At 51.7% G+C, this 25,402-nt stretch overlaps 10 protein-coding genes across 10 annotated transcripts; 6 read left to right on the forward strand and 4 right to left on the reverse strand.

The window, feature by feature from the left end:
• Positions 1-272: 272 nt before the first annotated feature.
• On the forward strand, positions 273-1,602 carry EV422DRAFT_540434 (uncharacterized protein). Its single transcript, XM_053071137.1, has 5 exons — positions 273-554; positions 621-809; positions 890-1,011; positions 1,087-1,228; positions 1,303-1,602. The coding sequence occupies exons 1-5, from the start codon at positions 343-345 to the stop codon at positions 1,433-1,435; spliced, it is 798 nt and encodes a 265-aa protein (XP_052922620.1). The 5' UTR covers positions 273-342; the 3' UTR covers positions 1,436-1,602.
• A 147-nt stretch (positions 1,603-1,749) lies between these two features.
• Positions 1,750-3,032, reverse strand: EV422DRAFT_590272 (ribosomal protein L19e). The gene is made up of 7 exons (XM_053073522.1): positions 2,981-3,032; positions 2,775-2,884; positions 2,501-2,617; positions 2,390-2,416; positions 2,266-2,319; positions 2,036-2,192; positions 1,750-1,971 (listed from the first exon to the last, which is right to left on the reverse strand). Coding segments are annotated over exons 1-7 (582 nt in total). The 5' UTR covers positions 2,983-3,032; the 3' UTR covers positions 1,750-1,856.
• Positions 3,033-3,174: 142 nt separating this feature from the next.
• EV422DRAFT_210659 (uncharacterized protein) lies at positions 3,175-4,349 on the forward strand. The gene has a single exon (XM_053065375.1). The coding sequence runs from the start codon at positions 3,201-3,203 to the stop codon at positions 4,215-4,217; it is 1,017 nt and encodes a 338-aa protein (XP_052922622.1). The 5' UTR covers positions 3,175-3,200; the 3' UTR covers positions 4,218-4,349.
• Positions 4,350-4,821: 472 nt separating this feature from the next.
• Positions 4,822-5,994, reverse strand: EV422DRAFT_210657 (uncharacterized protein). Its single transcript, XM_053065374.1, has 3 exons — positions 5,992-5,994; positions 5,639-5,895; positions 4,822-5,566 (listed from the first exon to the last, which is right to left on the reverse strand). The coding sequence occupies exons 2-3, from the start codon at positions 5,793-5,795 to the stop codon at positions 4,950-4,952; spliced, it is 774 nt and encodes a 257-aa protein (XP_052922623.1). The 5' UTR covers positions 5,796-5,895; positions 5,992-5,994; the 3' UTR covers positions 4,822-4,949.
• A 539-nt stretch (positions 5,995-6,533) lies between these two features.
• On the reverse strand, positions 6,534-7,565 carry EV422DRAFT_551384 (fatty acid elongase; the record flags this gene model as incomplete). The annotated part of the gene is made up of 4 exons (XM_053071834.1): positions 6,534-6,897; positions 6,961-7,019; positions 7,088-7,212; positions 7,301-7,565. The coding sequence occupies 4 exons, from the start codon at positions 7,563-7,565 to the stop codon at positions 6,534-6,536; spliced, it is 813 nt and encodes a 270-aa protein (XP_052922624.1).
• Positions 7,566-9,126: 1,561 nt separating this feature from the next.
• On the forward strand, positions 9,127-10,800 carry EV422DRAFT_210843 (ribosomal protein L1p/L10e family-domain-containing protein). The gene is made up of 6 exons (XM_053065377.1): positions 9,127-9,346; positions 9,422-9,579; positions 9,661-9,772; positions 9,845-9,993; positions 10,053-10,151; positions 10,217-10,800. Exons 1-6 carry the CDS (start codon positions 9,266-9,268, stop codon positions 10,698-10,700), a joined length of 1,083 nt encoding a protein of 360 aa, XP_052922625.1. The 5' UTR covers positions 9,127-9,265; the 3' UTR covers positions 10,701-10,800.
• A 226-nt stretch (positions 10,801-11,026) lies between these two features.
• Positions 11,027-15,138, reverse strand: EV422DRAFT_508743 (uncharacterized protein; the record flags this gene model as incomplete). The annotated part of the gene is made up of 14 exons (XM_053068781.1): positions 11,027-11,180; positions 11,242-11,320; positions 11,380-11,429; positions 11,492-11,543; positions 11,617-12,679; positions 12,747-13,000; positions 13,023-14,061; positions 14,125-14,183; positions 14,251-14,367; positions 14,432-14,514; positions 14,569-14,662; positions 14,718-14,851; positions 14,910-15,048; positions 15,102-15,138. 14 exons carry the CDS (start codon positions 15,136-15,138, stop codon positions 11,027-11,029), a joined length of 3,354 nt encoding a protein of 1,117 aa, XP_052922626.1.
• A 1,108-nt stretch (positions 15,139-16,246) lies between these two features.
• EV422DRAFT_210758 (ATP-dependent Clp protease, proteolytic subunit ClpP) lies at positions 16,247-18,015 on the forward strand. Its single transcript, XM_053065376.1, has 6 exons — positions 16,247-16,617; positions 16,684-16,779; positions 16,842-17,048; positions 17,110-17,246; positions 17,316-17,434; positions 17,495-18,015. Exons 1-6 carry the CDS (start codon positions 16,540-16,542, stop codon positions 17,605-17,607), a joined length of 750 nt encoding a protein of 249 aa, XP_052922627.1. The 5' UTR covers positions 16,247-16,539; the 3' UTR covers positions 17,608-18,015.
• On the forward strand, positions 18,016-19,837 carry EV422DRAFT_211007 (WD40-repeat-containing domain protein). The gene is made up of 7 exons (XM_053065379.1): positions 18,016-18,663; positions 18,725-18,783; positions 18,841-18,898; positions 18,957-18,985; positions 19,042-19,171; positions 19,240-19,363; positions 19,418-19,837. The coding sequence occupies exons 1-7, from the start codon at positions 18,139-18,141 to the stop codon at positions 19,657-19,659; spliced, it is 1,167 nt and encodes a 388-aa protein (XP_052922628.1). The 5' UTR covers positions 18,016-18,138; the 3' UTR covers positions 19,660-19,837.
• Positions 19,838-22,578: 2,741 nt separating this feature from the next.
• EV422DRAFT_210912 (uncharacterized protein) lies at positions 22,579-25,184 on the forward strand. Its single transcript, XM_053065378.1, has 5 exons — positions 22,579-22,756; positions 22,870-24,061; positions 24,140-24,435; positions 24,511-24,634; positions 24,712-25,184. The coding sequence occupies exons 2-5, from the start codon at positions 22,964-22,966 to the stop codon at positions 25,003-25,005; spliced, it is 1,812 nt and encodes a 603-aa protein (XP_052922629.1). The 5' UTR covers positions 22,579-22,756; positions 22,870-22,963; the 3' UTR covers positions 25,006-25,184.
• Positions 25,185-25,402: the final 218 nt, after the last annotated feature.

Raw genomic sequence — 25,402 nt, forward strand, 5'->3', positions numbered from 1 at the left:
GACGGCAAAGTTGAGGTGCAGGCCGCCCTCTTCCAGACGGGTCTTGCTGAGCGAATCATCGTCCTCGCGGAGCTATGGGGAGCGCAATGTCGAATAGGGAGCAGGTCTTCGAATTCGTCGGGGCTCGCAGAAAGAGGGCTTCGACCTTTCAGCGTTCGAGTCACTCTGAGTCACCGACGCGGTCAAACGCTGTTCAAAACCTGGTTCAAAACAGCTCAACGGCCATCACGCGCTTTCGTCGTCGGGAAAGCTCAAAACCGCCCATTTCGGCGCTTTGGGAAAAAGCGGCACACCAGCATCTTCCCGTTTCCAACGCTCCAACGTCGTCGTCTACTCAGTCCCATGCCATCAATGTGCAGTCATACTCTTCCGACAGAGACGCTTAACGGAGGGCACCCAGAACGGCCCGCATTTGCCTATGTTCCACCACCACCGCCCGCAAAGACCTTTTCTCCTCTGGAGGACGTCCGCCGTGTAATAGCAAGTAAAGACCCAATAGCACCCATAATCAAAGAAACGTATGAGGTCATACTAGAGGCTTTACGGCGCTACAGGTCAGTGGGGGGAAGCGTTCATGCCCTGCAAACTGGCACTAATTCCCGTCATTCTTGCATTCTCAGAACAGACGGCCTAGCTCTGTCATTCAACGGTGGGAAAGACTGCACAGTCCTTCTGCACCTTCTCTATGCGGCTCGACAGCAATACGAGGCCGAGAACCAATCAGGGCCAATACATATAAACACCCTCTATGTTGCACACACGGACTCTTTTCCGGAAGTAGACGAGTTTGTGGAGTTCTGTGAGCGGAGGTACTTTTCCTTTCTGCTTTCTGCGGCACAGGGATGGACAATATACCGGATGCTGACCATCATTTTCAATTTATGTGCAGATATACCATGGACCTGATGAAGATATATGGCCCGATGAAGGAAGGAATTCGCAACTTCCTGGAGTTCCATCCCCAGACGAAGGCGATGTTGGTGGGAACAAGGCGGACGGATCCATTTGGAGGTACGCAGAGCGAATGGTGGAGCTGTACAACTCTGGAAGGATGATGAGCTCACCTCCCTACTTGCACTTCCTCAGAGAAACTAGAGCCTTTTCAAATGACAGATCCGGGGTGGCCACCAATAATGCGGGTACACCCAATCTTAGACTGGGACTACACAGCAATATGGCGCGGGATGGAACTCCTTCACGTGCCATATTGCATCTTATATGATGAAGGGTGGGTAGCGTCTGGACTGCACCATTTATGGAATCTTCCATTCCATGGAAGCGCTCTGACGCCTTCACTCGCAGATACACATCCTTGGGCGGCGTAGACAACACACAACGTAATCCAGCATTACGAAACGACTCTGACGGGTATGATCCCGCGTATAAGTTAACGGATGGCACCAGAGAACGTGACGGTAGAATACGGAAGCTGTAGATAGACGAGACGGAATAATGCCATTGTAGATAGAGCGTACTCATGGTGGTCGTAACGTGACTGCCTCTTGAATGCGCTTTGCACACCTACCCAAGAAAATGAGAACTCCAATAGAGGAGCAGTTTTGGATGGACATCATTGCGCGGCGTGGTAGAAGAATAACGTTGGTGGAAGTATCCGTTGGTGCACGTGTTGTCAGGTGGGTGTGGGTGGCCGGCGTGTAGAGGCCGAGACTCTGAACCGTCCAGTTGCCGCCGTGTGGTTCTCACCACATTCCTCATCTTCATCCCTGTCGTACCTCCCGTCTTAGCACAGCTTGCAATTTAAGAACTAGTGAAAGCACCCAAGCGCTCCACGAAAAGTCTCCACACGGAAAGTCACTGCAGAACGAATGTATTTGACAAAATCAAATTCAAGAACTTTATTTGGCCGCAGGAGTGGCACCAGTGCGAATGGCCTCCTTCTTGGCATCCAAACGAGTTTGGCGACGGAGACGAGCCTCCTTGGCCTTGACCCTGTGGGCCTGCGCTTGATCCCTATTGATTCACAACGTCAGTAAAAAATCCACTACCCAGATTCATGTTGTGCAAGGTTACATACTCGAGCAACTTCACACGGGTCTTCTCGGCCTTAGCCTTGTGGATGTACTCCATCAACACACGCTTGTTCTTGAAGACGTTACCCTTGGACTTCATGTAGAGCTCATGGTACAAGTGCCTGTCGATCTTGCCGGCCTCACGGTACTTACGGAGGAGACCTACGGTGGGAAATCGACACATCAGACACTGGTCTGTAACGTCGGGAAATGTCATGCAATCGAGAATACGTACGACGAAGGACACGCATGCGTCGCATCCAGAGGACGGTGGTGGGCATACGGGCCTCTATAAACAAGGGAACCCCGTTAACAACTCCTTCCCCAGATATCAAAGCTCGATGGTCCACGATACATACCGGCAGTACCCTTCCTCTTTCCGGGACCTAAACAGAATCGAGCCTAGAATTTCAGCAACCAGCCCATCTTCGCTCCTCATGTACGAGGCAGGACGGAGAGGCTATACGCACCGGTGTGACGACCGAGACGCTTGGCAGCGGCGCGCTCACGCACGCGGTAGCGAGAGTGGGCAGCGACGGGCTTCCTAATGATCAAACCATCCTTGGCTAACTTGCGGATGTTCTGGCCTGTATTTTTCGAAAGTCGATAGGTCAGACAGTGTCCTGTGCAATTCCACCTCCTTCCACTGCCATCCTCCTCCCTCCACAATGCTCTATGTTCCTCCCCCAACCAAGATCGCTCCAAACTGCAGACCACAAAAGGCAAAAGCCCCTATCCACTCACGAGAGTTGGCGTTGGAGATCTCGTTGACTTCGTTTGGGTCGAGCCAAATCTTGCGCTGACCGCACTTGAGGACGGCAGCCGCGAGGCGCTTTTGGGTACGAAGGTTGGCCCTAAGGAACCCACGACACTATATTAGTTTTCGAGATCAAAAAACACAAATGTCTCCGCTGACAGGTCCTCCGTTCTGAGGGCCTTGCGAGACTCACATTTCGGTCCTTTGTTGTGTTTCCACTCCGAGCGCAAACGTCTGGAATTGGGAATGTGGGCGAAGTCAAAAAGCTGCGACTTTGCGAGGCCTTTGAGCCTGATTTCCAAGAATCAAGATTTAAATCGTACTCACGTGATGCGTACTGCACTACGGAAGGCGATGGCAGAAACAGCGAGAAGCACCCACCCGTCTTTTACCTGGACGACACCTGGACGACAATGAGCACCAGGGACGATAACTTTACGCTTCAAGTCATATATCCTGAGAGCCCCCGACTGCAAGATGACTACTTGGCATTTTTCGGCAAGCACGACGGCTCTCTCGAAAAGGCCATTCGCAGCGTAAGGGACGAAACTACCGGTGGAAAGATACCAGAGGCACATAGGAAGCAGCGAGAAGGGAGGGACGGGCCGAACCATCATATAACCCTCGTACATCGAAACGACTTGCTATCAGGAACTGGGGTTGCGGGAAAGGCTGGTCACTCAGCCGCGGCATTTGGGACGGTCTGCGAAGCCTTTGAAAGATACACAGCTGCGTGCACACTACCGCAAGAGCTTGTGTTGCTGGGCTTAGCATCGATACCCACCCAGCCCGACGTCATCCTCATCCCAGTCGTCCACCTTCCAACCTTATTCTCTCGCGCGCGTCTCAATTTACGAACAAAGAACCTGCACGCAACTGTGGCTTTCGCGGACGCCGATGTCGTAGACGATTCTCTGAGGGATTGGAAACGGATAACGTGGAGAGCACGTCACGGAGAAGCTTTGTGTTTCTTGTTGCAATCCTGTCAGGATTGGCTGAGGGCGCATAGTAAAGGCGCAAATGAGGTGGAGAGGAACATCATTGCAGAGAACATCAGGGATCTATGCGGGCTGGTTCTAGGTGACGACGGGTGGATGAAGGATTGGAGACGATGCACTTCGGACGCAAGTGAGAATGGAAGCGAAGATAAGGAAGACGGGTCGCATGGCGAGCTGTTGCACTTGCGATCTAGGATGCATGGGATCTTAGGCGACCACAAAGCAGCACTGAAGGATGCGCTAGAGGCTTTCAACATTGACTCGGAGTCTGTAGCGTACACTGCGCGGCTGGCGACGGTGTTGTTGGATGTGGGGGATGGAGAGCGGGCGAAGAGGTACGTATCCAGAGCACTGATACGCAACCCTGGAAACAAACTCCTGGGAATCGTATTAAGTCAGGCGGAAAGGAATATTGGCCCGCAGCGACCGTGAACGACTTACTGGGATCTGACGTCTGGGTGGGGCATGATCGGCAAGAGCAGTCCCCCTTCGCGAGACACGACCTCGGTTCGACTGAACATTGGCAAGACCAGGGCTAAATGTGGTATACCGGCAGGTCCACACACTATCAAACTTCATTCGTTGTCTCCTACTTTACCTGCGCCAACATTTCGACTTCAAACAAGAACGCTGTCGTTGATAGCCGAGCGAACTCTTAGCATGGTACCAAACAATTACATCACCATTCATGGTAGCTCAATGGATTATTGGAAATGTTGCCGCGACGAGATGTAGACAGAATAGCACTACAAATCCTAATATATATACGCCGCAACTAAGCTTAAACTGAACTGAAAGATCAATTCCTCGAAAATATGATCTCCCCTGAGCGTTATGCACTTTCCCAGCTCCAAAAGACTTGTTGATCATGCTCCAGAACGAACCAACGCCGTGCCGAAATCCTGACATCCGGTCACACAGAGCTCCATTCTCCTCAAAAAACTGCTGCGGCCATGGAAATTGGCATCCATGTCCTGCATCGAATGTCGCGCGGCACACTCCATAGATTCGAAGAACGACCTCAGAATGCTACTGGATGGCGAAAGGTTCGAGTCTGCCGGTTCCCAGTTTTCCAAGGCGGTCTGAAGCTTGACGAAGTCCTTCGCGAACATACGGAACATGCATTCTAGAAACATAACCGGGTTGGGCGGGACAATCGTGGCATCACAAAGAGAAAGGTATGGCCGTACCTGCATTGGAAGCTGATTTACCCACATTCCGTTTACGATTCGTCGGGTCCTCCACGACGAATGGGACAGATTCAGCTCTCGCTGGATTCTGCCATACGCGATGATCTTGCGACAATTTGAATGCCACATTGTCGATAGTTGAGATGCCATATTGTCGATAGTTGAATAACGTGCCGTAATAGCGCAAGAAGCAGATGAAGGTCTTCGCGTAGATGTCAGGTCCTTCCAGAAGCGTCGGGAATTGTTTAAACATGAAGACCACCATGTTGACGATCACGTACGATCCGAAGCCGCCCGTGTACGTATCGTTCATCCCAGCGCGCCAGACATAATGCTTTATGAGCAAGGTCACGGGCCTCAACGGCGGGTATTCTCTGATCCAGTTCTGTATGATTTCCGTCGAGATCATGCCGTGAGAATTGTTGACGCTGACGTCCACAGGGATCCTAGTAATCTTCTCTACAAATTTCAGCACAGGGACGTTGGCTTCGCCTACAAGCCGGATACTGGATTGGAGAGGGAGACCGGATTTGTGGAGAGTCTCGCGCAGGGTTCTGAGAATTCGAAGGTTATGCTCCCGTTCGGGATCCTCTACGAACGAGTGGGGATGGAAATCAACACGAGAGCTGCATCGACAGATGCATTTAAACGTGGATCACCTACCAAACGTCTCGTCGAAGACGGTTGTCCTAGTTGGCGTCGTGGTTTCTGGTGGTGCTGGTGCGGGAGTGAAAACTACCACATCGATATCGCTGTTGGCAAGAAGTAGACCTTGTAGCGAGGACGAAAACACCAGGGTAGCTTTTTGCTGAGCAAACATCACTATGCTGTTGGTATACCAGCGACGTACCTGTCTGAGACGATCCAAAACACTGCAGGGTACATTCTTCTCCAAACTTCTCCCGAACCAGCATGAGTATCTACCACAATGCATAGGGAAAGCGTAAAAGTCAATCTGTCTCTGCAAATGCTGAAATACACGACCACAATAACCAATCGCTCACCCCAAAACTTACTTTTCGACAGATCCATTTCCTAAACGTCAGTTCGCTTTCGTTTGCTACGTAGTTACTGGTGGAGCTGTCAGTGAACTGCTCAATCTCGTGCTGGAGCTGCGCGAGCTTAGCTGCGACTGAGGTTGAAGCGAGCATAGAAAGTTTGAGGACCACAGCCGAGAAAAGTTCGTATATTTTTGGTGCTGGCTAATAGAGGTCTGAGGTTGGAGGTTTCAAAAACAGTAAAGCAGGCTCCAGCGAGCACAGTTTGACAGGTTCGGGGTCGAGGAACGCGTGAAGTCAACCGGGTGAAACCGGGTTGTCCAAAACTTATTACTGCCAGATACAGTATGCCAGATTCCTGAAGCTCACCCTGCGTTGACACGAATGTTGTGAAATGCCTTAAATAGCTATGTCATTAAAGATACAAAAGACAGTCTAAGTGGAACTATCGACATAAGCCGCCGGGGCACGCGTATGGCCTCTATGGATTGTGTACATTCTCAAGCGCACATGACACTCTATCAAACGACCTTTCCACTCATAAGCATCGAAACAGAACGCTAATCCGCCCTCCGGGTGGCCCTCTTCCTCGCCGACCGTTCGCCTTGAACCGCGGGTACGAGCTCGTCGATTTCCGCGGCGTCCAAAAGCGCTTGCTTGGCAGCGGAAACACCGGCAGTGGCAGCCTTGCCGCCCTTAGATCCCTTCTTGCCGACACGGTTGTAAGTTTTGATGAAAAACTGGACAAACAGGAGGAGGTAGCTGCTCAAGATGGCACAGCCGATTCCAGCAGCCAATGGAGTTCCTGAGCACGTTCCAAGGTTGAAGTTGGGGAGGATGTGGGCGAGGTGGGTGGACGAGAGGTAGATGTAGGTGGCGAGGTAGATGGCAGCGAGATCAATGACGAATTGAACGATCTGAAGACTATCCGATGGAAATAAATTAGCCCCTAACCGAACCTTTCACTGCATAGCGAATTGAACTCACGTGGTCAGGTACTTCTTCCACCAAACGGGCTTGGACGATACCGCGGTGCGGGCATAGTACTGGAGTCCGAAAGGGTCACCGTTCTGCCCGTCGACTCATAGAGAATGCATGACGATGAGGCACTTACGTAGTACATAATGACGTGGACGAAAAGGTTCAGAACGACGGGAACCCAAGAAACGGAAGTCTTTCCTTCCAGCTCGAAGAAGCAGAGTGCCATGGTCATGGAGTGGTGGTAAACGTGAAGGAATTCTATATTTCGGAGAAAAATGGCATAAGAAACGAGACAACCACGATGCAAAAAGGAAAGATTTGCTAATTCAACTGAGTTTCCACATACCGAGCTTCTTCTTCTTCAACACCAGGAAGATGGTGTCGATGAATTCGTAGTACTTAATCAGGTAGTTGATGTAGTACAGGTACTCAATCCTGTGGCTGTAAGACGCTTGGTCGCAGATGGCCCACAGGAGACCGTGGTTGTAAATGTTGGGGATCAGAATCTCCAGGAAAAGGACGAGGACAACGAGGGAAGCGATGGAGAGGAAGGCGTTGTGGAGGAAAAAAATCGGCTTGATGGAAATGGGTTTCGCGACGAAGCGCTTCATGAAGAACTGACCACCGAGGACGACAGTGAGGTAAACGGCAAACCATTTTACTGTTGATTCAAAGATCTGAGGGTCAGCACCGCTGAGTTCACAAACCCGAATAACCTTCCCACGAACACCTGCTTTCCGCCCACTTGATGCGACCGGACGGCGAAAGCCTTTCGCCCATAACTCAACTCCTGCCTGAACTAGATCACCAGGCGGTACCGACGAGTTTTCAAGGTCGCCCCTTCCCACCGCTGATCTTCCGAAGCACCCAACGTACCCATCTCAGCCCTAGTCGAAAGCGGCGCATTCTCGAACCTGAATTCGTCGGGGTGTAAGCCGAGCAAGTCGACGGAGGTGTTGGTGAAGTGAGGGTGGAACAGCGCCAACGGGGCCGCTTTGTGATGGTAGCCGTGCATCTTGCTGATTTCGTCTTCGTGTCGTTCGGTCAGGACGTCGAAAATCTCCAAAATGGGGGGAGTTTGCAAACGACGAGAGAAAGAGACCTCAAGTTATGTGAGGTTCGCGCAGCGGTTTTCTTTTCGCTTTGAGGCGGCAGCGGGTGACGCTGTGACGACTTGAGCTTGGGGCAGGTTGTTGGACTTTGGGGTTGCCGCGGGACTGGCGTGCGACGATATGCAGGCACACTGGCAGCGGGGACATCGGACTCGGCAAGGGGGGGTCCGTTGGTTCCATTTCTTATTTCGCCTACTTTTGCACATACGAAGTTACAAAGCTCGGTACGCATACACATCGGTCCACTGTCCATGGTGCGGGTGGGATGATCTGCATCCCCCGTACACAATCCCCGGGAATATGACGGACCCTGAGTCCCTGACGAATACTTCCGAAGGAGCCGTTCACATGCATTCTACCGTCGCCGAGTTCGGTTGTAACTTGTCAAAGCAGAAGCAAGTTCCACACGAATCATAACGGCTTGATGTGTGCTCCGATGCGAGGAGGCTGGCAAATGCTTTGTGTCTCTTCGGCTGCTCAGCGCGTTCGTGTTGCACTTGTGGAACCAATTAGCCCATCCGTTTAAGTTTTGACAGGCACTGTCACTGGGTTCAGAAACATTTACTGTACCTTCAACTTGAAGCCGCATCCCTTGAAATCGGACCTGGGTTGCTTGAAAGACGTCGCCAAGAAGGGGGCACCGGAGAGACAGGAGGATAAAGCGGGAAGCGGCTTGCCGTCACAACCAATACCGCTTTACTGATTCCTGGGCCGTTGGAGATCTCATCCAAGCGTATCGAAGTCCAGCACTTGGGAAGACATAAATACAAATCAAAAGAGGCGTGGTATCCATCACACATCCGACGACTTGATAGCATTCAATCCGACACACTGATGGCGGCCTACAAAGAGCAGCGATATATGTATACCAGCGAGGCTTAAACCAGGTGAGAGAGTAGGAAGTCCCAGAAGGCGGTCGCGATGGGAAGGCGGTCGTCTGGATGTCGTCTCGATCGTCCGGCTGGCCAGTTCAATTGACCGCCATGCAGACCATCTTCAACCACATCCTGCGGCTGGCATAGAATGGATGAACGTGAGATTAAGTTGGGCCCAACGCAGCCGCAGATATCCTTGTACGTAAATATTCTGAGGTTGGGTAGTGGCGCAGACGTGGCGCGAGGAGGCTGGGGCGCGTGTTAGTTCTGCCTGCGCGTTGTGTCACCCCGCACTCGGACGACCTCGTTTTCCTTCTCAATTGCATGGAATTTACTGTACTCTCGCTCAACGGAACCACGCAAGCTTCACACGGAACTATGGCAGTCAACATCGACGAAGCTCAGGTATGTGAGACAGGCGGCGGACCAGCTGTTTGTGCCTACCACTTCTGGGTTCCTCACCTCTTACGCACATTTTAGGTCACGAGTGCGGTTAAGGCCCTTTTTGCCTACCATGCAAAGAGGCTTACAGAGAAGGCCGAGTCGGCTCTTCTAGACGACGAAAATGTTTCTCGCTTCGACCTCATTGTGACCACGAAAGCAATGCCTAGCAAACGTCGCGATGTCCCACTAAGAATGTAGGCAGAAAACGTGATTTTGCGAGGACTGGGAAAGGGAACGCAGAATGTCAGTTTCGCTAACGGGCATAACACATATAGTCTACTGCCAAATGGCCTCTACAAGGATGCCGAGGTGTGCTTGATCACAAAGGATCCTCAGGGGGATTTCAAAAAGTTGCTCTTGGAAAAGAACGTCCAGGGAATTTCGAAGGTCATTACCGTACTTTCCTGGACTGCGTGCAACGTGGCTGCATACTGAACTGGCAAATGCGGGGGCGAACAGGTACTGGGCTTTAGCAAGCTGCGGTCAAAGTTCAAGCCCTACGAAGCAAAACGACAACTCGCGTCCTCGTACTCTTTGTTCTTGGCGGACGAGCGGATTTTGCCGTTGCTGCCACAAGCACTTGGCAAGACTTTCTTCGCAAAGAAACAGTAAGCATCTGAGAATAGAGATCCCCTGTTTTGTAAATTCTCTAAACCTCTGCCTATAGGATTCCTGCCCCAGTGAACATGACCAAAGTTGACCTCGCACGGGAGATTCAAAAGGCCTTGCAAAGCACATACTTGAGGAGAAACAACGGCGTTACAAAGTGAGCTTCAAAGTTCATTGTGCAATGTTCGACACGGAATCTCCAATCTGACATGTTTCCCATAGCACCATTCGCGTCGCAACTACGGATTTCACGCCAGAACAAGTCATCCAAAACATTATGGCCGCCATTCCTTCCGCTATCGAGAAGCTCCCTAAGAAGTGGGCCAACATTCACTCGATACACATCAAAACGTCGAACTCGATGGCTTTGCCATTATATCAAACATTGCCGGATGCACCGGAAGGATACGTGGAGGCAGTGGAGACGGGAGCATCGGAGGAGGATGCGATGGAGGTGACCGAGACGATCGAGACCTCTAAAGTTGTGACAAAAACGCCCACGAAGGGTGCGAAGGGGAAGGAGGGTACGGCCGTTGCGGTTTCGGTCGAGAGGAAGACATTAAGTGTGAGAAAGGAGCGCGTTGTGGCCACCCCACCGGCCGCCACCCCATCAAAGGCAAAGGCGCTGCTGGCTGCTGGGAAGACCCCAAAGTCTGCTGCGAAGACGAAGGCTACCCCGAAGAAGGGAAAGTCTCCAGCCAAGTGAAACCACACTGAGGCGTACAATGTAGAACTCCTTCATGTAGAGGAGCCCCTTCTATTGAGGGCATCATTAGGGTAGCGTCTGCATGAAAATGCTAGCTTGCCCCTCACCTTTAGCTTATCATCCCTATTCGATCATTTATTCTTATTTAAAGCATATGGCAGGATCCAAACTTGCAAGCTTGCATCCTACATGTAAATACTATGAGCTACAATCCATGGACGTTCCCGCGTGATGCAATCAGTCATAAATGGCAGCAGTGTATGGTAGCATATGTTATTGCTGAGCGCCGTGATGTCTCAAACGGCCTGCGTTTATGGATACACCATTCACCGCCTTTTCTCTATCTTCTGGTAAGGTCTAACTAGGCAAAATCTGAACTTGGAATTGGACGCCAGTCCGAAGGGATTGCTGCCTGGATCACGGTGATTCACCATGCACTCTTGGATGCCTGTTATGTAGGCTAATATGTAATCTCGGCTCCTGAAAACAGAAATCCGCTTGAGTGACTAGCATACGCTGATAAACGACCATTTTAGCTCACTTGATTCGGTCTTCGAACAGCCCGCTGGCCTCGGGAGCCAGGAAATAGTGTGGGGCGTTGACGTTGAACGCTGCCCAAGCTGTAAAGAGTCATCAGCAATGTTCGACATCATGATTGCGAGTAGCATTTATGCGATACCTTTTGGATGCTTGGTGGGTAGGAATAATGCCAGATCATTGATTTCGAAACTAGACCCCTCTATTAGTCCACAAAACGACCGGAGGTTTCGTCATTATAGGAAAGTACTTACTTGCGAAAGGAGATCCTGTCTGCCAATGCTGCTATTGACTTTTGATATGACGCTGGTGTTTCGTTCAGTCAGTGATGCAATGGAAAGTGTACTCCAGAGTTGTAAGTTTCGGGATAGGGAGTTACCTTTCAAAGCCGGCAACTCGTCCCCGATAACGCCTTTCCATCTCTCCAGGGCCTTTTCTTTGGCGCTCTCAGCATCCAGAATGAGATGAATCGCCGATGGGACGTTCCCTACTGCATCGTCAAATGCCTGTTGAACCTCCTGCGCGGTCATCCCAGAAGGGTCCATCTTCTCCAATAGCAAGGATAGACCTTGATAAGATTTCGACAGCGCTTCGCATTGCACAACAACTTGGTGCTGAAGACTCTCGCCAGATATCGATGAGACGAGCTCATCATAATATCTGCAGAGATCGGAAAGACGGTTTGACAGCTCAACGATGACACCGCTATCTCGCCTGCTGTGGACTTGAAAAAGTTTCGCCAACTCTACGCGGCCGGCTGTTGGGGATGATGGCCGCGAACCATCCTCGGGGCTTTGCGATTCCTCATCTGTAGTCTCAATATCGACCGTTTGGAGACCAGTGCTGATCGTAAGCACCTCTGTAGTTTCTGTGCCGGTTGTTTCCGTGGCTGGCGGCGCGCGGGCTGTCATCCATTCCCGGAGCTCGATATACAATTCCTCGACGCTTGCGACACATGATTGCAGTTCTTCCACGGCCGAGTTTGGCGACGACAAGATGGACGGTTCCTCTTCGCCGCCATGTATGCCCAAACCAGCTCCAGGCGAGTCAGGCATGACATAGGACGACTCCTCTTCTTCACCGCCCCCTTCCTCCTGCAGAAGCTCGCGGACTTTCTCCAGCTTCGTTACCAGCATGCGCACCCCCTGGGACCACTCTTTCCTAACCATGGTGAACTGGGCCTGCACATCATCCGTCTCCCGACTCTTTGCCTCCAGAGCTACCTCCATGTTTCTTAGAGAGTTCTTCGCAGTGGTAAAATCCTCTTCAGCTCTCTTCACAATGGCTCGCAGCGAGAGGACGTCGGCCTCCAAAACGGCTTCGCGCGCTTCCGTTGACGTGAGCTGCTCACGCGTCATACTCAGCTGCGCATTGGCCATTTGAGAGTTGGTCCGTAACTCTGCAACTTCAGCTGCCAGAGCGATGATTTCGCCCTCCAGGGACTAGACAAGCACACGTGACTGGTTAGTGAGATCTAACCCACTTTGTCCCGTTGCGGTTGCGGCTCACCTCAGAATTCTCACGATCTTCATCCTCATGAATCATCTCCCTGATATTGCTCAATTCAGCGGCCTGACACAAGATGTCGTCCTGCAATGCACGCAGGCCTTTACGGATGTCGTCTGTTGCTCTTCCTGATGGACTAACAGGAAGTGATACAGCTTCACCAGATGCATCCACTGCTGGGCGATGAAGGGCTGCGCTGCAATCATTGAGCCCTTCGCGGACCTCATCGAGGAAATTGTACGTCTTAGAAGACAAGGCTTTAGAGTTTCGCCGACACACATGTGTACAGATACGCTCGATTTAATACCTTGTCAAGTTCCTGTCGCATAGCTGCCTGCCGTTCCAGAGCTGCAGCAGCGTCCGCTTGTGCGCGGTCGAGCTGCTCCTTCATCTTATCCCTTTCGGCCTCTAAAGTATGCAGCACATTCTGTGACTCGGCGTCATTTGCCTGGGAAGCCTTCACATTTTGTTGTAGCAGTTGTTTCCTTGTGTCTTCCTGCTCATGGCTTCGCCTCTCGAGCGCGATGCATTTAGCGTCAGCTTCAAGGAGACGATGTCGTAATGCGGTGATCTCTTGTTCATATGCGGCGACAACTGTCGGTCCGGAAGAGGGACTTCGGCTCAGCGATGTCGATCGGATGCCCAGTTGAGAATGTGCCAAATGCGTGCGTAAACGTGAGTTCTCCTCTTCGAGCTGTGCCAAGCGGTCGGAAAAGCCGGTCTTGGCGAGGATCCGCTCGAAGTCGCTGCTAGTAGCATCAACCTGAGTTGACATTTTGACGATGGTCGCCATGAGTTTCGATATGCTGTGGTTCGAATGCGTTTGACTTGCGGATGGGTCAACAGGCTCGTTTTCGACCAAGGTAGCATGAATGCTTGATACCAGTTTCTCGAAATCATTGAGGTCTTCCCGAGAGACAGAAGGTAGCTTGTCTTTCGTATTTGACAAGGAAACCTCGCAGTAGGGAGGTCTGTCGTCGAGACCTTCGATCAGGCCATTTGGGATGTACTTGACGATTTCGTTTCTGAAGGTGTCCCGTCGCTTTTCCTCCTGAATCCGAAACTTTCCGAGACAGTCTGCCATTTCCCTCGCCTTGCTGATGAAGACCCTGACAAATTCTCGGCGCCGGACGATTTCAGCGAGAGTTGCTCCCCATGCTGCCGGCATCCTATGTACATGTAGCAACTGAGCAAACGCCTGTGTGTGGGAGTTCAGGGTGTTGCTTAAGTCACTTATGGTTGGTGACACAGTGGCGATTTTCGACTGGATGCTCGATATGGTTTGGAGGCGCATGAGCACCGTCTCTGAAAGGTGACGCTGGGCGACGCGAGTAAGTCATGTACACATGAACAGAAGAGAAGAAGAGGTCACTCTGCACACCTTGGAATCCAGCATGTTCGATGTTTTGTTTCGTATCAGTATATCGGATTCGGATACGTCTGGAGCGGACTAATATTAGACATCGGGCAAAGCAGCATGGGAAAGAACACAGACTGTCTGACGTACTCGGCAGGTATTCATCGCGATGTATTTGATGCAAATGCTCAAGCGACGTCATCCTATCGCGGGCCATGGAAGAAGACAACCGAATCTCTTCGATCGCTTCCTCCACTTTAGAGATGTCTATATTGATTGACCAGTTAACGATCGTGTGGATTTGAGGCCAGAGCCGGCACAGCAAGCAAACCTCGTTCCAGTCGTTGATGCTTCGTTTCCAATCGCCTTCGTGCGTTCTGGACTTCTGTCATATCGTTTTCGAGGCGGTTCAAGCTATGATAGGCATGAGAATGATGTTTTCCAGCTAACCGACATTTAGCCACGTACTCAATGCTCAAAGCAGCGTTAATTTCTGCCTCTGTCCCAGAGCGTACGGTCTTGATGATTTCAGTAGCCGACGACAACTTCTTGACGAGCAGATCTGTTGATGCATCAATTAGCTGGGACATCAAGGGACATGTTCATACTGGACATACCATGTGCGACCCGGCAGTTCTCGGCCCAGGTGATGAGCTTATCTTCCGGAACGTAATCCGAGAGATGCTGATCTTCGGGTGCTATAGACTCATGGATTGGTATCCGATGCAGAGCCTGCATATCTGTTGGGAAGCTTTTGCGTGTTACTCCGGTGGTCCGGTTCATATTTGGATTGGGCATGTCGGACATACCTTTGCAACAGGGTGGCGTGTTTGCTCATTTCTTTCTGAGCATGCGAATAAAAGTTGTCGAAGGCATCACAGACAGAACGACTGTAACCCTTGAGATTCATCAGAGCGATGTTGAATCCGTCAATTTGGACCCTTTGTTCTAGAGAGGTGATTAGATTACGATGAGCCTCGGAGGTATGGCCATAGGCATACCTTGCAAAGATCTCTCGCATATGGCTTCGTGATACATAGCGCTCCTCAAGGTTGCCTACAAGTTTGCCCTGAGTTCTGCACTGCATTCGTCAACTACTCATATTGAATTACCTGGCTATATGCCACATGAGATCTGAAAGCGATGAAGTACGCTGTGCATTGTTCCTCAACCGACTGCCGTCGTTCGATGTCTATGAGCGCTGGAAGTTCAAATGCATTGGCTCATGCGGTTCAGATATTCAAGCAGCGAAAAATATGTTGTACTTGCCTTTCACTGGAACAGGAGGCTCGATGTCCGGGATGACTGGAAGCATAGCTGCCGAGGCAGTTTCCCGATCCAGAAGCAATCGGTTGTATACGAAGAGAACGGCATTTTCCTAAATGCCAGGAAGAGGCTTTAAGGCACTGACATTTGCGGCAATCTCTATCATTCCCATCGGCAAGCCCACCTTCACAATCTCGCTGAAGTTTTCGCTTCGTAATTGCACTCCAGGTGCTGCTCCGCCGAGCAATAAGATCTGAGCTTGAGACGGAATATTTGCCACCGATTGAATCTCTTCCCTCACGGTGTCGATGCTATTATGAATGCAAGCACGTCGATTAGAGATCCTTGCTGGGGTGAGCCTTATGCGATTTCGATTATCGAGCAGGACAGCACTGGATTGAGAGGAACGGGCGTATATGTCTGGGAGACGTCCATTTGGGCAGGTTCATCGATGGCACTGGCACCACAAGCTGTCCCGGCAAACTTCTCCTATCTACAGCCTAAGAAGGGATTCCATCTTTGTATGTACCTGTCGTCAGGAGTGAAGGTCCTAGTTGATAGCAATACACCCGACTCCGCCTGGTAGACTCGCATAGCGGCACTATGTTGCCGTTTCACCCTATTGGAGAACAGAACAGAGCGGCAGGGTACCTATCGGGCAGAGTACCTATCGGCCGAGTCCTGGAATGTCGTGGCCCTCCCCCACTCAGTTCGGTGCCCACGAAAAACAGGAAGGTCTCGAAAGATGGAAGGCTACAGTATATCGAGCCGCTGGGAGAACAGGTTCCAGCAGGCGGAATATGGGCCTTCTTTCGACCCTAGACTTGGGCTGCTGAGGAGCGTTCGAAAAACGTGATGTGTCGTTGACAGGTGAGAGGTTCTCAACGGAGCTTCCCCGCTCTGCAAGCTCTGCAAGTCCTCAACCCCGACAGCAGAACAACACGACACCTGTCCAACAACACCTCACTGAGACCGGTCGAAAACGGAACGGCCTATGCCAACGTCAAGCCACGAACCATAGCCTATTCCAGGCCCTCAGTGCCTTTGCGTGAACGTTTCCAGCCGGCCTTCTCCAACATCTCCGTCGCGTCTCAGGCGTGAAAGTTGCGTCTGGTTGCGTCGTCATTTCTGAACTTTCGGCAAGAAGCACATTCAGAAGGACAGCGGAATACAATGCTTGCTTCACATCTACAGCGTTCGCTGCAGGTCTGCAGACCTCAAGCTACTGGACCCACGCAAGCTAGGAACAAGGTATGCAAAGCGGTCTATGGGTATTGTTCCGCAAGGACACAGGACTCACCACGATCTCTGTTGCAGTTCATATCGGCCCGTCCGTTCTCCTGCCACGCGAAAAGCCTACGATGGACGCAAGAGCCGCAAGGGCTCGGGATCCCGTATGTCATAGAATCCTCTGTATGTCTGACATGTAATATCCTCGTTAATGACTGGATAACCTGACCTACTCTTGCTAACAGCCCCGAGGAGAACGTGTCTTCGATATCTTTTCCCGCTTACTCAAAGAACGAATAATAATGCTCAATGGGGAGGTTCATGATGCAGTATCGGCAGTTGTTGTTGCACAGCTGCTCTTTCTGGAAGCTGAAAATCCAGAAAAACCTATCAACTTTTACATCAACTCGCCTGGAGGGAGTGTGACGGCGGGAATGGCGATATATGACACGGTACGTTCCTCACGCGAATATAGACCCAACAGCAGACTTGAGGCTAATACTTGCATTCCAGATGCAATACATACAATCCCCCGTCGCAACGGTATGCATTGGTCAGGCGGCTTCAATGGGATCTCTGCTGTTGGCAGCTGGAGAGCCAGGACAACGGTCGATCTTGCCTAATGGCAGAGTAATGATACATCAACCGAGGTTTGTTGTACAATCTTCAGGTCAGCAATGTTTGCATTGTAACTCATCCCTTGAAATCTTCTTTCGCAGTGGAGGTGCATCGGGTCAGGCCTCGGATATTGCCATTCATGCAAAAGAAATTCTGGAAATCCGGGCCCGTTTGAATGGGATATATCATAAGCACACAAAACAGCCATTGGATTGGATAGGTGCGCGATGCACAGCCCAGATCAGCAATCGATGTTTGATACTGACACTGACGCCCATAGAGAAAACCATGGAGAGGGATCATTTTATGACGGCCGAAAAGGCTGTGGAGCATGGTCTTGTAGATAGAATCTTGCTCAAGCGGGAGCCTACAAAGAAGCAGTCTGACGCGTAGGTCGGCCTGCGTATACATGGGAAAAAGAAGGCCTTCCACCGCAGACATCTGAAGGTAATGATGGAATGGAGTGCCTATCAAAAGGCCTCGCGCGCTGAGAACAAGTCGGTCCTAGTTTCCCATAGTTCTGTTGCTCTGTGCCCTCTTCTGGCCGTCGATCTGTCGCGGTGGCTTGCTTGCTGTTGATAACTTTGCGGTTGATTGAGATTGCATGAGAGCATTGACAACCTTCTGCCGCCTGATATATGGCCCGTTGGGCAAGTTGTAGCCGCGTAAGCAAGTAGAAGTCGAACGGAAGCCTTTTCAGCGTTATTTGGACTTGGTGGAGTAAGCAGTGGAGCTCAAAACTCCCCCGGGCAATACGCAACTTTGACGGCTGCCAAATGACGAATTTGACAGCGTGACGTCGAAGTTCCGACGCGGTCACCCCATCCATCAAGCCATCAAGGCACTTCACCTTCTGCGAATTACCCGAAAAAGTGCCCTAGCATAGATATCCCTCTTCCGTCGGAAGTCGCAGTGAAGCCCGAAATGTCTGGTGTGAGGACTCGTCGTTCTTCCAAACGTTCGAAATATGAGGCCTCCGTAGCGGACGAAGGACCGCAAATATTCGGAGATATGGAGAATATGAATATGGGGACCAGCAGCGAAAGCATCGACGATCTTTTGGAAGATGAAGTCAGTGACACACTGGTCTTGCCTTGGAGGGTAGTGAAGCGGCGGCTGCAAGCTCGTATCACGCAGACTACGTCGTCATCGCAGAAAGCCAGTGCCGCCCTCCCAACGACTTTGCCGTATGGATTTCAAATCAGCCGAAATCTGGCCTATCCGAAAGCGAGTATCCGGAATGCCCTCTTCATTCCTGGATCGCCAGACCGATTTGCCACCTTAGACACCAATTTCATGAGTATTTGGAAGAATGGGATCCGTACATCGAAAGTGCAGTTGGTCCCGCCGGACAAGAACGCATCTGCCCCACTGGCCGGATTGAGCAAGTGGACGTACGCAGCGAAGCTCAGGGCTTTGTTCATATCGACTACACATCTGGAGATAAAAGTTTGTAGTCATGACATATTCAATGAATGCGCAACGTACACTTACCAGAGGACGGCACTAGATGATGACGCCAAGCTTCGGAGAGCTGGGAGCGGTTAGCAGCAACAAACCGATCCTAAGGTATGCGGAGATTTGCGTAGACGTGGCCGCTGCAGACGCTCAGGCTCGTTCTCTTAGCTTGGAATACAATGAGTTCAAGAATGAGTTGATTACAACTGGGACAGATAATGTTACGGTACGGGCATGGGTCCTTCAATACTTCAGAACGAAGCCGCAACTAAGCAATAGCACAGGTCTGGAACTTCAAGAAGACCGACGATGTGTAGGTAAACCTGGCAAGCAGCATTATCAACCACTCTGATTGACATTTGCGCAAAGATTGTACCCATACAAATTCGACGAGATCCGACTGCATATGGACGATTTTGAAGAGGACGGCTGGGTTGCTACAACTGTCTACAATCATGTCAACAACAAGATTCTTGCCGCTGCCGGGAACGCTGTACATGTAAGTACGTGCCTTCCGATGGGAATTTGACCAAGAGCACGTTAAGGAACTTAAGCGACCGCTTTCAGGTGTTCGACTATGGGACAGGGGAACGTCTGGAACTCCTCAAAGAGGTCCATGAGCTCTCAATCACGGCAATGCTTGTGCTGGAGCCCTACGGATATTTTGTAACTGCTTCGCGTGACACCACAAGTATGTTGTATGCAAGATCTGAGGCGATTTCTTGCGGTCTCACACCTGAATCAGTCAAGATTTTCAATCGTCAGTTCGGGCTGTTGCACGAGCTACATGACCACACGCAGGCCGTGACTGGTCTAGCTACCGTTCCTCTTCCCGCGACGTCCGGAAGCGTTGCATCAGTGCAGTCTGCGATACCGTTCTTTCTGTCTTGCTCATTGGATGGGACAGTCAAGATGTGGAATGCGGAGACTGGGGCGTGCACCTACAGGTTTGATGTCTATTGCGTACATCGCAAGACATTGTCCTAACACTCTGCGCATAGTCTACAGACCGCCAGTGAGTGCCTGGGGATCTCATGGCTGAAGGAGGAAACTTTCATGCACTACGCGAAAGATCGCATCAGCGTTTGGACTTTGCATCGATTTTACGTTACATTTACTCCCGTGAGGTGCGGTTCACTAGACCCCGTCGCCTTGATTACTTGAGCTCGTTTCTCATCATTGAAAGCTTGTCCTGCTGGCAGATGCGCTGCAATAAAACTGACGCGCGTCCAGTATCCCCGCTTTCCCGCTCGCATATTGTCGGTAGCCGCGGACGGGTCAATACGGCTAATCTCCCCGGTCACAGGCACGGTTCTGACAGTAGGATTCCCGATCATCTCGGAGGTTAGCACTATAGCTGCTGCATATGATATAACGCAAAGTAAGGCTTGCTGTACTAGTCAGTGGGAGATACAGTCATGGCTGATACAGGAAATGGGAAGATAGGGCATGGCTTCTCCTGGCCAACGGTGACATGGCTATACACGACACAAGCACAAATCCGACGGAGATCATCGAGGAACGGATACACAAAGGTGAGGGCACTTGCTCTTCCAAGCTTGTCAACTCTACACTCTGAATCACTAATGTTTAATCGGTATGTTGTTTCTTAGCCGGCCATGCTCGCATCTCCTGCATGGCCTCTCTCCTCCCACCTAACGCTAATGCCATCGCAAAAATCTCTGGGTCACAACCATGTCCCAGTGTATATGGGATCTGGTGTGGCACTGACGCAGGACAGGTCGTCCTGATGGACGTTCGACAAACCGATCGACAGGAAAGACCAACCCAGGTTGGTACCCTTGGATGACCTGAAGGACATCCGAGAGTGATACTGACGCCAGTGAAATCGCTAGGCACATGCAGCTGAACTACTCGCCTTGGAGTACGACCACAGGCAGTTGCGTCTCTTTACCGGTGGCAAAGGTAACACATGCTCTCCGACGTAAGGTAGCATCGTCCAACTGACATTGCTCCTTTCATAGACCGCATCATTAAGATTTGGGCAGTCACTTTCCCCGAAGACTCGGCATTGAAACTCCTACGGCGTCCTACCCACGAGACACTCGCCAATTGGTACACCCCATCCTTTGCCGCCTCGGTGACCCTGCTTCTGGGAAGCACCATTTCGTTTCCAGATGGACTCGTATCTCACATGAGCTGGGGCCCTCATAGTGAGATGCTGACCATCGCGACGGACACTCAACGTGTTCTGGCCGTCCCTGTCACCCAGAACTCCGCTGGAGCCTTGAAGACCCATTCCCGAGATGATGATCATACTGGCGAGATAACAGACCTGGTGAGCTGCGAGGAGGTGGACATCACGGCCTCAGCTAGTTTGGATGGCACCGTCAGAGTGTGGGATGGGCTCGATAATACCCTCATCAGGTAACCTTCATCGTTCGACCACCGGCTTGAGTCGTACCTGATCCGCTCCTTTCCCGTACGCAGAGAATTGCAGTTCAACACCCCCGTCTCTTCCCTCTGTTTTGTCAATCACCGTGGTGATCTTTTAATTGCTCTCCCAGATGAGCTCGTACTGGTGCAAATTCAAGACTACCTCCCGTTGCAATCGATCCGCGGGATCTTGCAGAGAGGGAATTGGCCAGACGACGTTGTAGAGGACTCGAAGAGTTTTGACTCCAATGTTGACTTTTGGGGGCTGTATAGAGAGCGGGATCAACAGAAGGATACGTGGCATGTCGAAAAGAGGAGGTAAGCTGAGCGGTTCCAATGTGGTTTTAGAAACTCCTCAACGCAATCAACAATAACAAGGACATTTTGTACGCTAGACGACCAGAAGACGAGCAAGATGACCTCAAGGCACAGCAAAATGTCAAAGAAGTGGAAACAATTTTTCAGATGCACAAAGACGTAAGGCCCACGTTTTCGCATCGATGTAGAGACGTGCCATGGCTCACAAAACCTGTACATTAAGGCATTGATGGCGCAAGAAGAGTCGGACCAGCCCCAGCCCCACACTCGCCGTTTATCAAACATCACCTCCCACTACCGCCTCCAAACCTTCGCCGAGAGTGGCATGTATTCCGGCACACGCCCACATTCCCGCGAAAGTTTCAACCAAGCTGCCGCGGGATCGGTCCCAGGAAAACATCCCCGGCAACGATCGTTCCAAGCCCTTCGGAATCAATTCTCGGATTCGTTGAGAGATTTTCTGGCGGAGAGCCAGGGGCGCAGGGATATGGGAGAGACATTGTTGGAGATGTCGGAGGATGATTTGACGGCGTCGAGAGAGAGCACAGTGGAAAGTGGGATGGACGAAGCACCATTTTCTGACGAGGGTATACCAACGAAAAGGGATCGAAGTGTGAGTTGATTGGAACAAAGTCTTGCTGCCGACGGTGCAAGTCAGCTGACTTCCGTTTATTTCACTGTTGCAGTTATCGTCATACGCAAGGGTATGTGCGTGGTCATGACTATCTAACCACTTTCTTCTGCCCCATCGTAGTAAAGACTGACGTTCGCTTTCTCAAATACAGGAGTTGCATAGCGGAGGTCGCTTCATAGGCGGTCCCGCACCCAAAATCGAAGAAATCCAGGAAGAAGTCGCTGATTTCGCCGTAGTAGCAGAGCTCCCGCGCGGCTCCAGCTTTTCGGATGCCGATGCTCGGGATAGTGTGGCGAGGCGGCTGCGGGAAAGGCATCAGTCTGACAAGGTGATGTCGCACGGAGTATTCTGAACGGAGCATCACACGCAGTGTCGAGGGATTGCTGAGCCGTTCATCTAGATTACAAACCGACGTACATCGGTGAGCTTACCCAGAGAGCGACAGCCGTCCGAGGTGGAGATGCTGACACGGAGATCATCGGTATGTCATCTTCGCTACTAATTTTACAAACCCAGCGTGCATCACGAAAGATAACGGCCTTTCCTCCAGGTCTTTGCCCATTCGGATGGAGAGACGGCAGCAGGCGATGGCGGCGATGGTGCTCATGCAAGGCCATCGCAGGGGGAAGAACAAGATAAACGCCTTCATAACGTGATGGAGAAACCAAAAAGCCAGAGAGGTACGGGGAGGGGAGTCGACGATGAATATAAACACCTTTCGAACATCCACTGAGAGTAAGTTATACAGGCCGCAAAAGAACGCCAGCAGAGAGGACCACCCCCCGCAAACTCGACCCGACCGTCATCCGCCCACCGAAACTGACCGTCCCATCCCACATTACATCCAGGGGTGCCGCTTCCACCCAACCCCAGCAGAGCGCCGGCGACCACCTCCCCCCTCCCGAAGAAGCGGCCGCGCGCAAAGCTGCAATCCTCAAAGGCATGGAACGCCTGGGTATCCTGCCCAACTCGATGGTGACGGGCCAAACAGAATCGATCATCAACCAGAAGAAGCTGCAGGTGGAGCGCGAGCGGAAGGATAAGGATCGGGCGATGTTGAGTAAAGTGAGGGAGATGATTGAGAGGCGGAGGGCGGGTGAGGGGTCGCGAGGTGGGACGCGAGGTGGGACGGTGTCCAGAGGTGCGACATTGCTTGAATCTGCGATGATGTCGTCGGTGGATCTCACGGCCGAGAAGATGGAGGTTCTGGAAACCGAGCACCCGGACAGGCCGGTGACGCCTCATGAGATCCAGGTGCAGGATGAGATGCAACATACGACGGAGACTGAGGAACACAAGCGGAAAAAGACTCCCGCCAAACCCCATTCGCCCGCGAAAGGAAAGCGAGAGAAAACGCCGGATACGAGGAAAGAACCCGAGCCGTTACCGGAAACGCAAAAGCTCAAAGCCAAAAAGAAGAAAGTTCACGCCGCAACCATCGTGGCCAGGTTGCGTGTCATCGACCCTGGAACTGGCGTTGCTACCGTAGACTACAGCGGACTAGGCGCTATCCGGCTCGAGAGCATCTCCCCAACGAGTCGGGTCCGTACGACCCAACCGGTGCAAATCGGCGTCCGGGGGGTGGAGGAGCCGGAGCATGCTTATACTCCCGCTCAACCACCGCCGCCGCCGAAACCAACAATCGATACCAAGCCCAAACCCTTCCCAACGACCGACAAACCGGCCGATAAACTCCCACCGCTCCCACCGCTCCCACCGGCCGGCCCACTGCACCGCGGCAAACACAACAAACGCCGCGAATCCAACGCTTACCGCCCGGAAGAGATCGTCGAAGAGATGCCCACCAGCGGCGGCGACGATAGCACGAGGTTTCCCTCTGCGGCAACTCACATCTCGACCAGTCGAGTGTTCACGCAACCTGACATGCACCAGATTAGCCAAAGCAGGATGTCGATGCGGTCGGCGATCCGGGCCCAGAGCACGTTCAGCAATCGGTTCATTGAAGAGGAGCTGCAGGTGGAGGATATTGTGCCGGAATTGCAGGGGATCATGGACGCATTTTGGTTTCCGGGTATGAAGGTAGGCGTTCGAGAATGTCCCCACCATTCCATCAACAACTCGCCCAGCGACTTCTTACACATCGGACTTAAATCACAGGGCCAAAAACTAACCCTGGAAAACATAATCGCCACCCTCTTCCACGTGCTTAAAACCGGCTACTGGTCCGAAAAAGCCGAAGCCTCCGACGCCCTCCTCCAGCTCTACCACGACTTTTCCGACGAGTTCCGGGACCCCACCATGAATTTCGTGCTCCCGCAGATCGAGAGCTTGAATGATCGTGATTGGCAGACGAGGGTTAGATTGTGCCAGAATTTGGTCAAGTATGGGGTCAGCCATCCCATGCTGATACATGGGTTGATTGCGAGGCTGTTGGATCCGCATGAGGCTGTTAGGTGTGTTGCGGAAATGCACATTGGTTTGCTGAAGGTCGTCACGGCTGATGCGATTTGATCCTCACGACTATCTAGAGCGGCCGCGGCGAAGAGTTTGGCAGTTTTCGAGATAGATACGAGATCCTCTCTCCGGAATATGCTGCAAAGATTGCACATGTTGCCCAACGCAGCACTCGGTCCGCAGATGGATTGGCTGGACGTAAGTATTGCTGGTGAATCCACCGCTGACTGACCAATCTAATCATCGTTCGCCTTCACCCACGACCCTGCATACAGGTGCTAATCCTCCGCCAACGCGACCGCCAAGCAGCAATGGAAGCGCAATCTCAGCGCAATGCATCTCACTGGCTCACCACAGCGAATCCAATCTGCGATGGGCGCGCCTTCACCCGCCCGCCATCATCGTTCGTGACGCTGGTGCCGCCTGAGCTGGAGGGTGAGAAGTTTGTGATGCCGACCTTCACCGCCGCGGACAATGCAGCGGCAGCGGCTGCTAAGGCGGCGCATCATCGGAAGGCGAAGGGCAAGCCGCCGAAGGTCCAGAGGGAGGTTATGGTCGAAGATCGATGATTGGATTTTTGGTCGGATGGTAGACATAGTTGTGAGAGGTAGATCAGAGTCGATAGACGCCTTTAGAGATAGAGATAGGTGTTGGACACACATTTGCATACGTACGGAGACAGTAGTTAGTTTCTAGGGGTAATTCCGGAGGGATTGGATTGGTGTGAGATAATGCAATGGGGGCTCAAGTCTTGCCTGCGATAATCACATTGCCCATCTCCATCGAAGTCCCATCTTACAAAAAGATGAAGATACTGAAACCCGAATGGCGAAGAGCTGCGTTTCAAATATACATTTATGTAATCAGAAACAGAGACATACAATGGGGTGGCATTCTAGCGAAAAAGCTGCTTGATCAAACGGATGAGGCGAGCACGGTGGGTGTGGAACAAAAGTAGCTGTGAGG

This window comes from Fimicolochytrium jonesii (assembly GCF_025526975.1).
Source record: "Fimicolochytrium jonesii strain JEL569 chromosome Unknown EV422scaffold_26, whole genome shotgun sequence".
NCBI classification, from domain to species: Eukaryota; Fungi; Chytridiomycota; class Chytridiomycetes; order Spizellomycetales; family Powellomycetaceae; genus Fimicolochytrium; species Fimicolochytrium jonesii.

Coding starts and splice junctions, on each gene's coding strand:
- EV422DRAFT_540434 (XM_053071137.1), top strand. CDS start 343: ATGCCATCAATGTGCAGTCATACTCTTCCGACAGAGACGCTTAACGGA. Junction 810..889: donor GTGGAGTTCTGTGAGCGGAG/GTACTTTTCCTT, acceptor ATTTATGTGCAG/ATATACCATGGACCTGATGA. Junction 1,229..1,302: donor TGCATCTTATATGATGAAGG/GTGGGTAGCGTC, acceptor CTTCACTCGCAG/ATACACATCCTTGGGCGGCG.
- EV422DRAFT_590272 (XM_053073522.1), bottom strand. Junction 2,320..2,389: donor AAAGAGGAAGGGTACTGCCG/GTATGTATCGTG, acceptor CCTTGTTTATAG/AGGCCCGTATGCCCACCACC. Junction 1,972..2,035: donor ACCCGTGTGAAGTTGCTCGA/GTATGTAACCTT, acceptor GTGAATCAATAG/GGATCAAGCGCAGGCCCACA.
- EV422DRAFT_210659 (XM_053065375.1), top strand. CDS start 3,201: ATGAGCACCAGGGACGATAACTTTACGCTTCAAGTCATATATCCTGAG.
- EV422DRAFT_210657 (XM_053065374.1), bottom strand. CDS start 5,795: ATGTTTGCTCAGCAAAAAGCTACCCTGGTGTTTTCGTCCTCGCTACAA. Junction 5,567..5,638: donor CGTCTTCGACGAGACGTTTG/GTAGGTGATCCA, acceptor ACTCGTTCGTAG/AGGATCCCGAACGGGAGCAT.
- EV422DRAFT_210843 (XM_053065377.1), top strand. CDS start 9,266: ATGGAATTTACTGTACTCTCGCTCAACGGAACCACGCAAGCTTCACAC. Junction 9,580..9,660: donor CGCGATGTCCCACTAAGAAT/GTAGGCAGAAAA, acceptor TAACACATATAG/TCTACTGCCAAATGGCCTCT. Junction 9,773..9,844: donor ACGTCCAGGGAATTTCGAAG/GTCATTACCGTA, acceptor GGGGGCGAACAG/GTACTGGGCTTTAGCAAGCT.
- EV422DRAFT_210758 (XM_053065376.1), top strand. CDS start 16,540: ATGCTTGCTTCACATCTACAGCGTTCGCTGCAGGTCTGCAGACCTCAA. Junction 16,780..16,841: donor CGTATGTCATAGAATCCTCT/GTATGTCTGACA, acceptor TCTTGCTAACAG/CCCCGAGGAGAACGTGTCTT. Junction 17,435..17,494: donor ACAGCCATTGGATTGGATAG/GTGCGCGATGCA, acceptor TGACGCCCATAG/AGAAAACCATGGAGAGGGAT.
- EV422DRAFT_211007 (XM_053065379.1), top strand. CDS start 18,139: ATGTCTGGTGTGAGGACTCGTCGTTCTTCCAAACGTTCGAAATATGAG. Junction 18,784..18,840: donor AGCAACAAACCGATCCTAAG/GTATGCGGAGAT, acceptor TCGTTCTCTTAG/CTTGGAATACAATGAGTTCA. Junction 18,986..19,041: donor TTCAAGAAGACCGACGATGT/GTAGGTAAACCT, acceptor ATTTGCGCAAAG/ATTGTACCCATACAAATTCG.
- EV422DRAFT_210912 (XM_053065378.1), top strand. CDS start 22,964: ATGGAACGCCTGGGTATCCTGCCCAACTCGATGGTGACGGGCCAAACA. Junction 24,062..24,139: donor TTTGGTTTCCGGGTATGAAG/GTAGGCGTTCGA, acceptor CTTAAATCACAG/GGCCAAAAACTAACCCTGGA. Junction 24,436..24,510: donor GATCCGCATGAGGCTGTTAG/GTGTGTTGCGGA, acceptor ACGACTATCTAG/AGCGGCCGCGGCGAAGAGTT.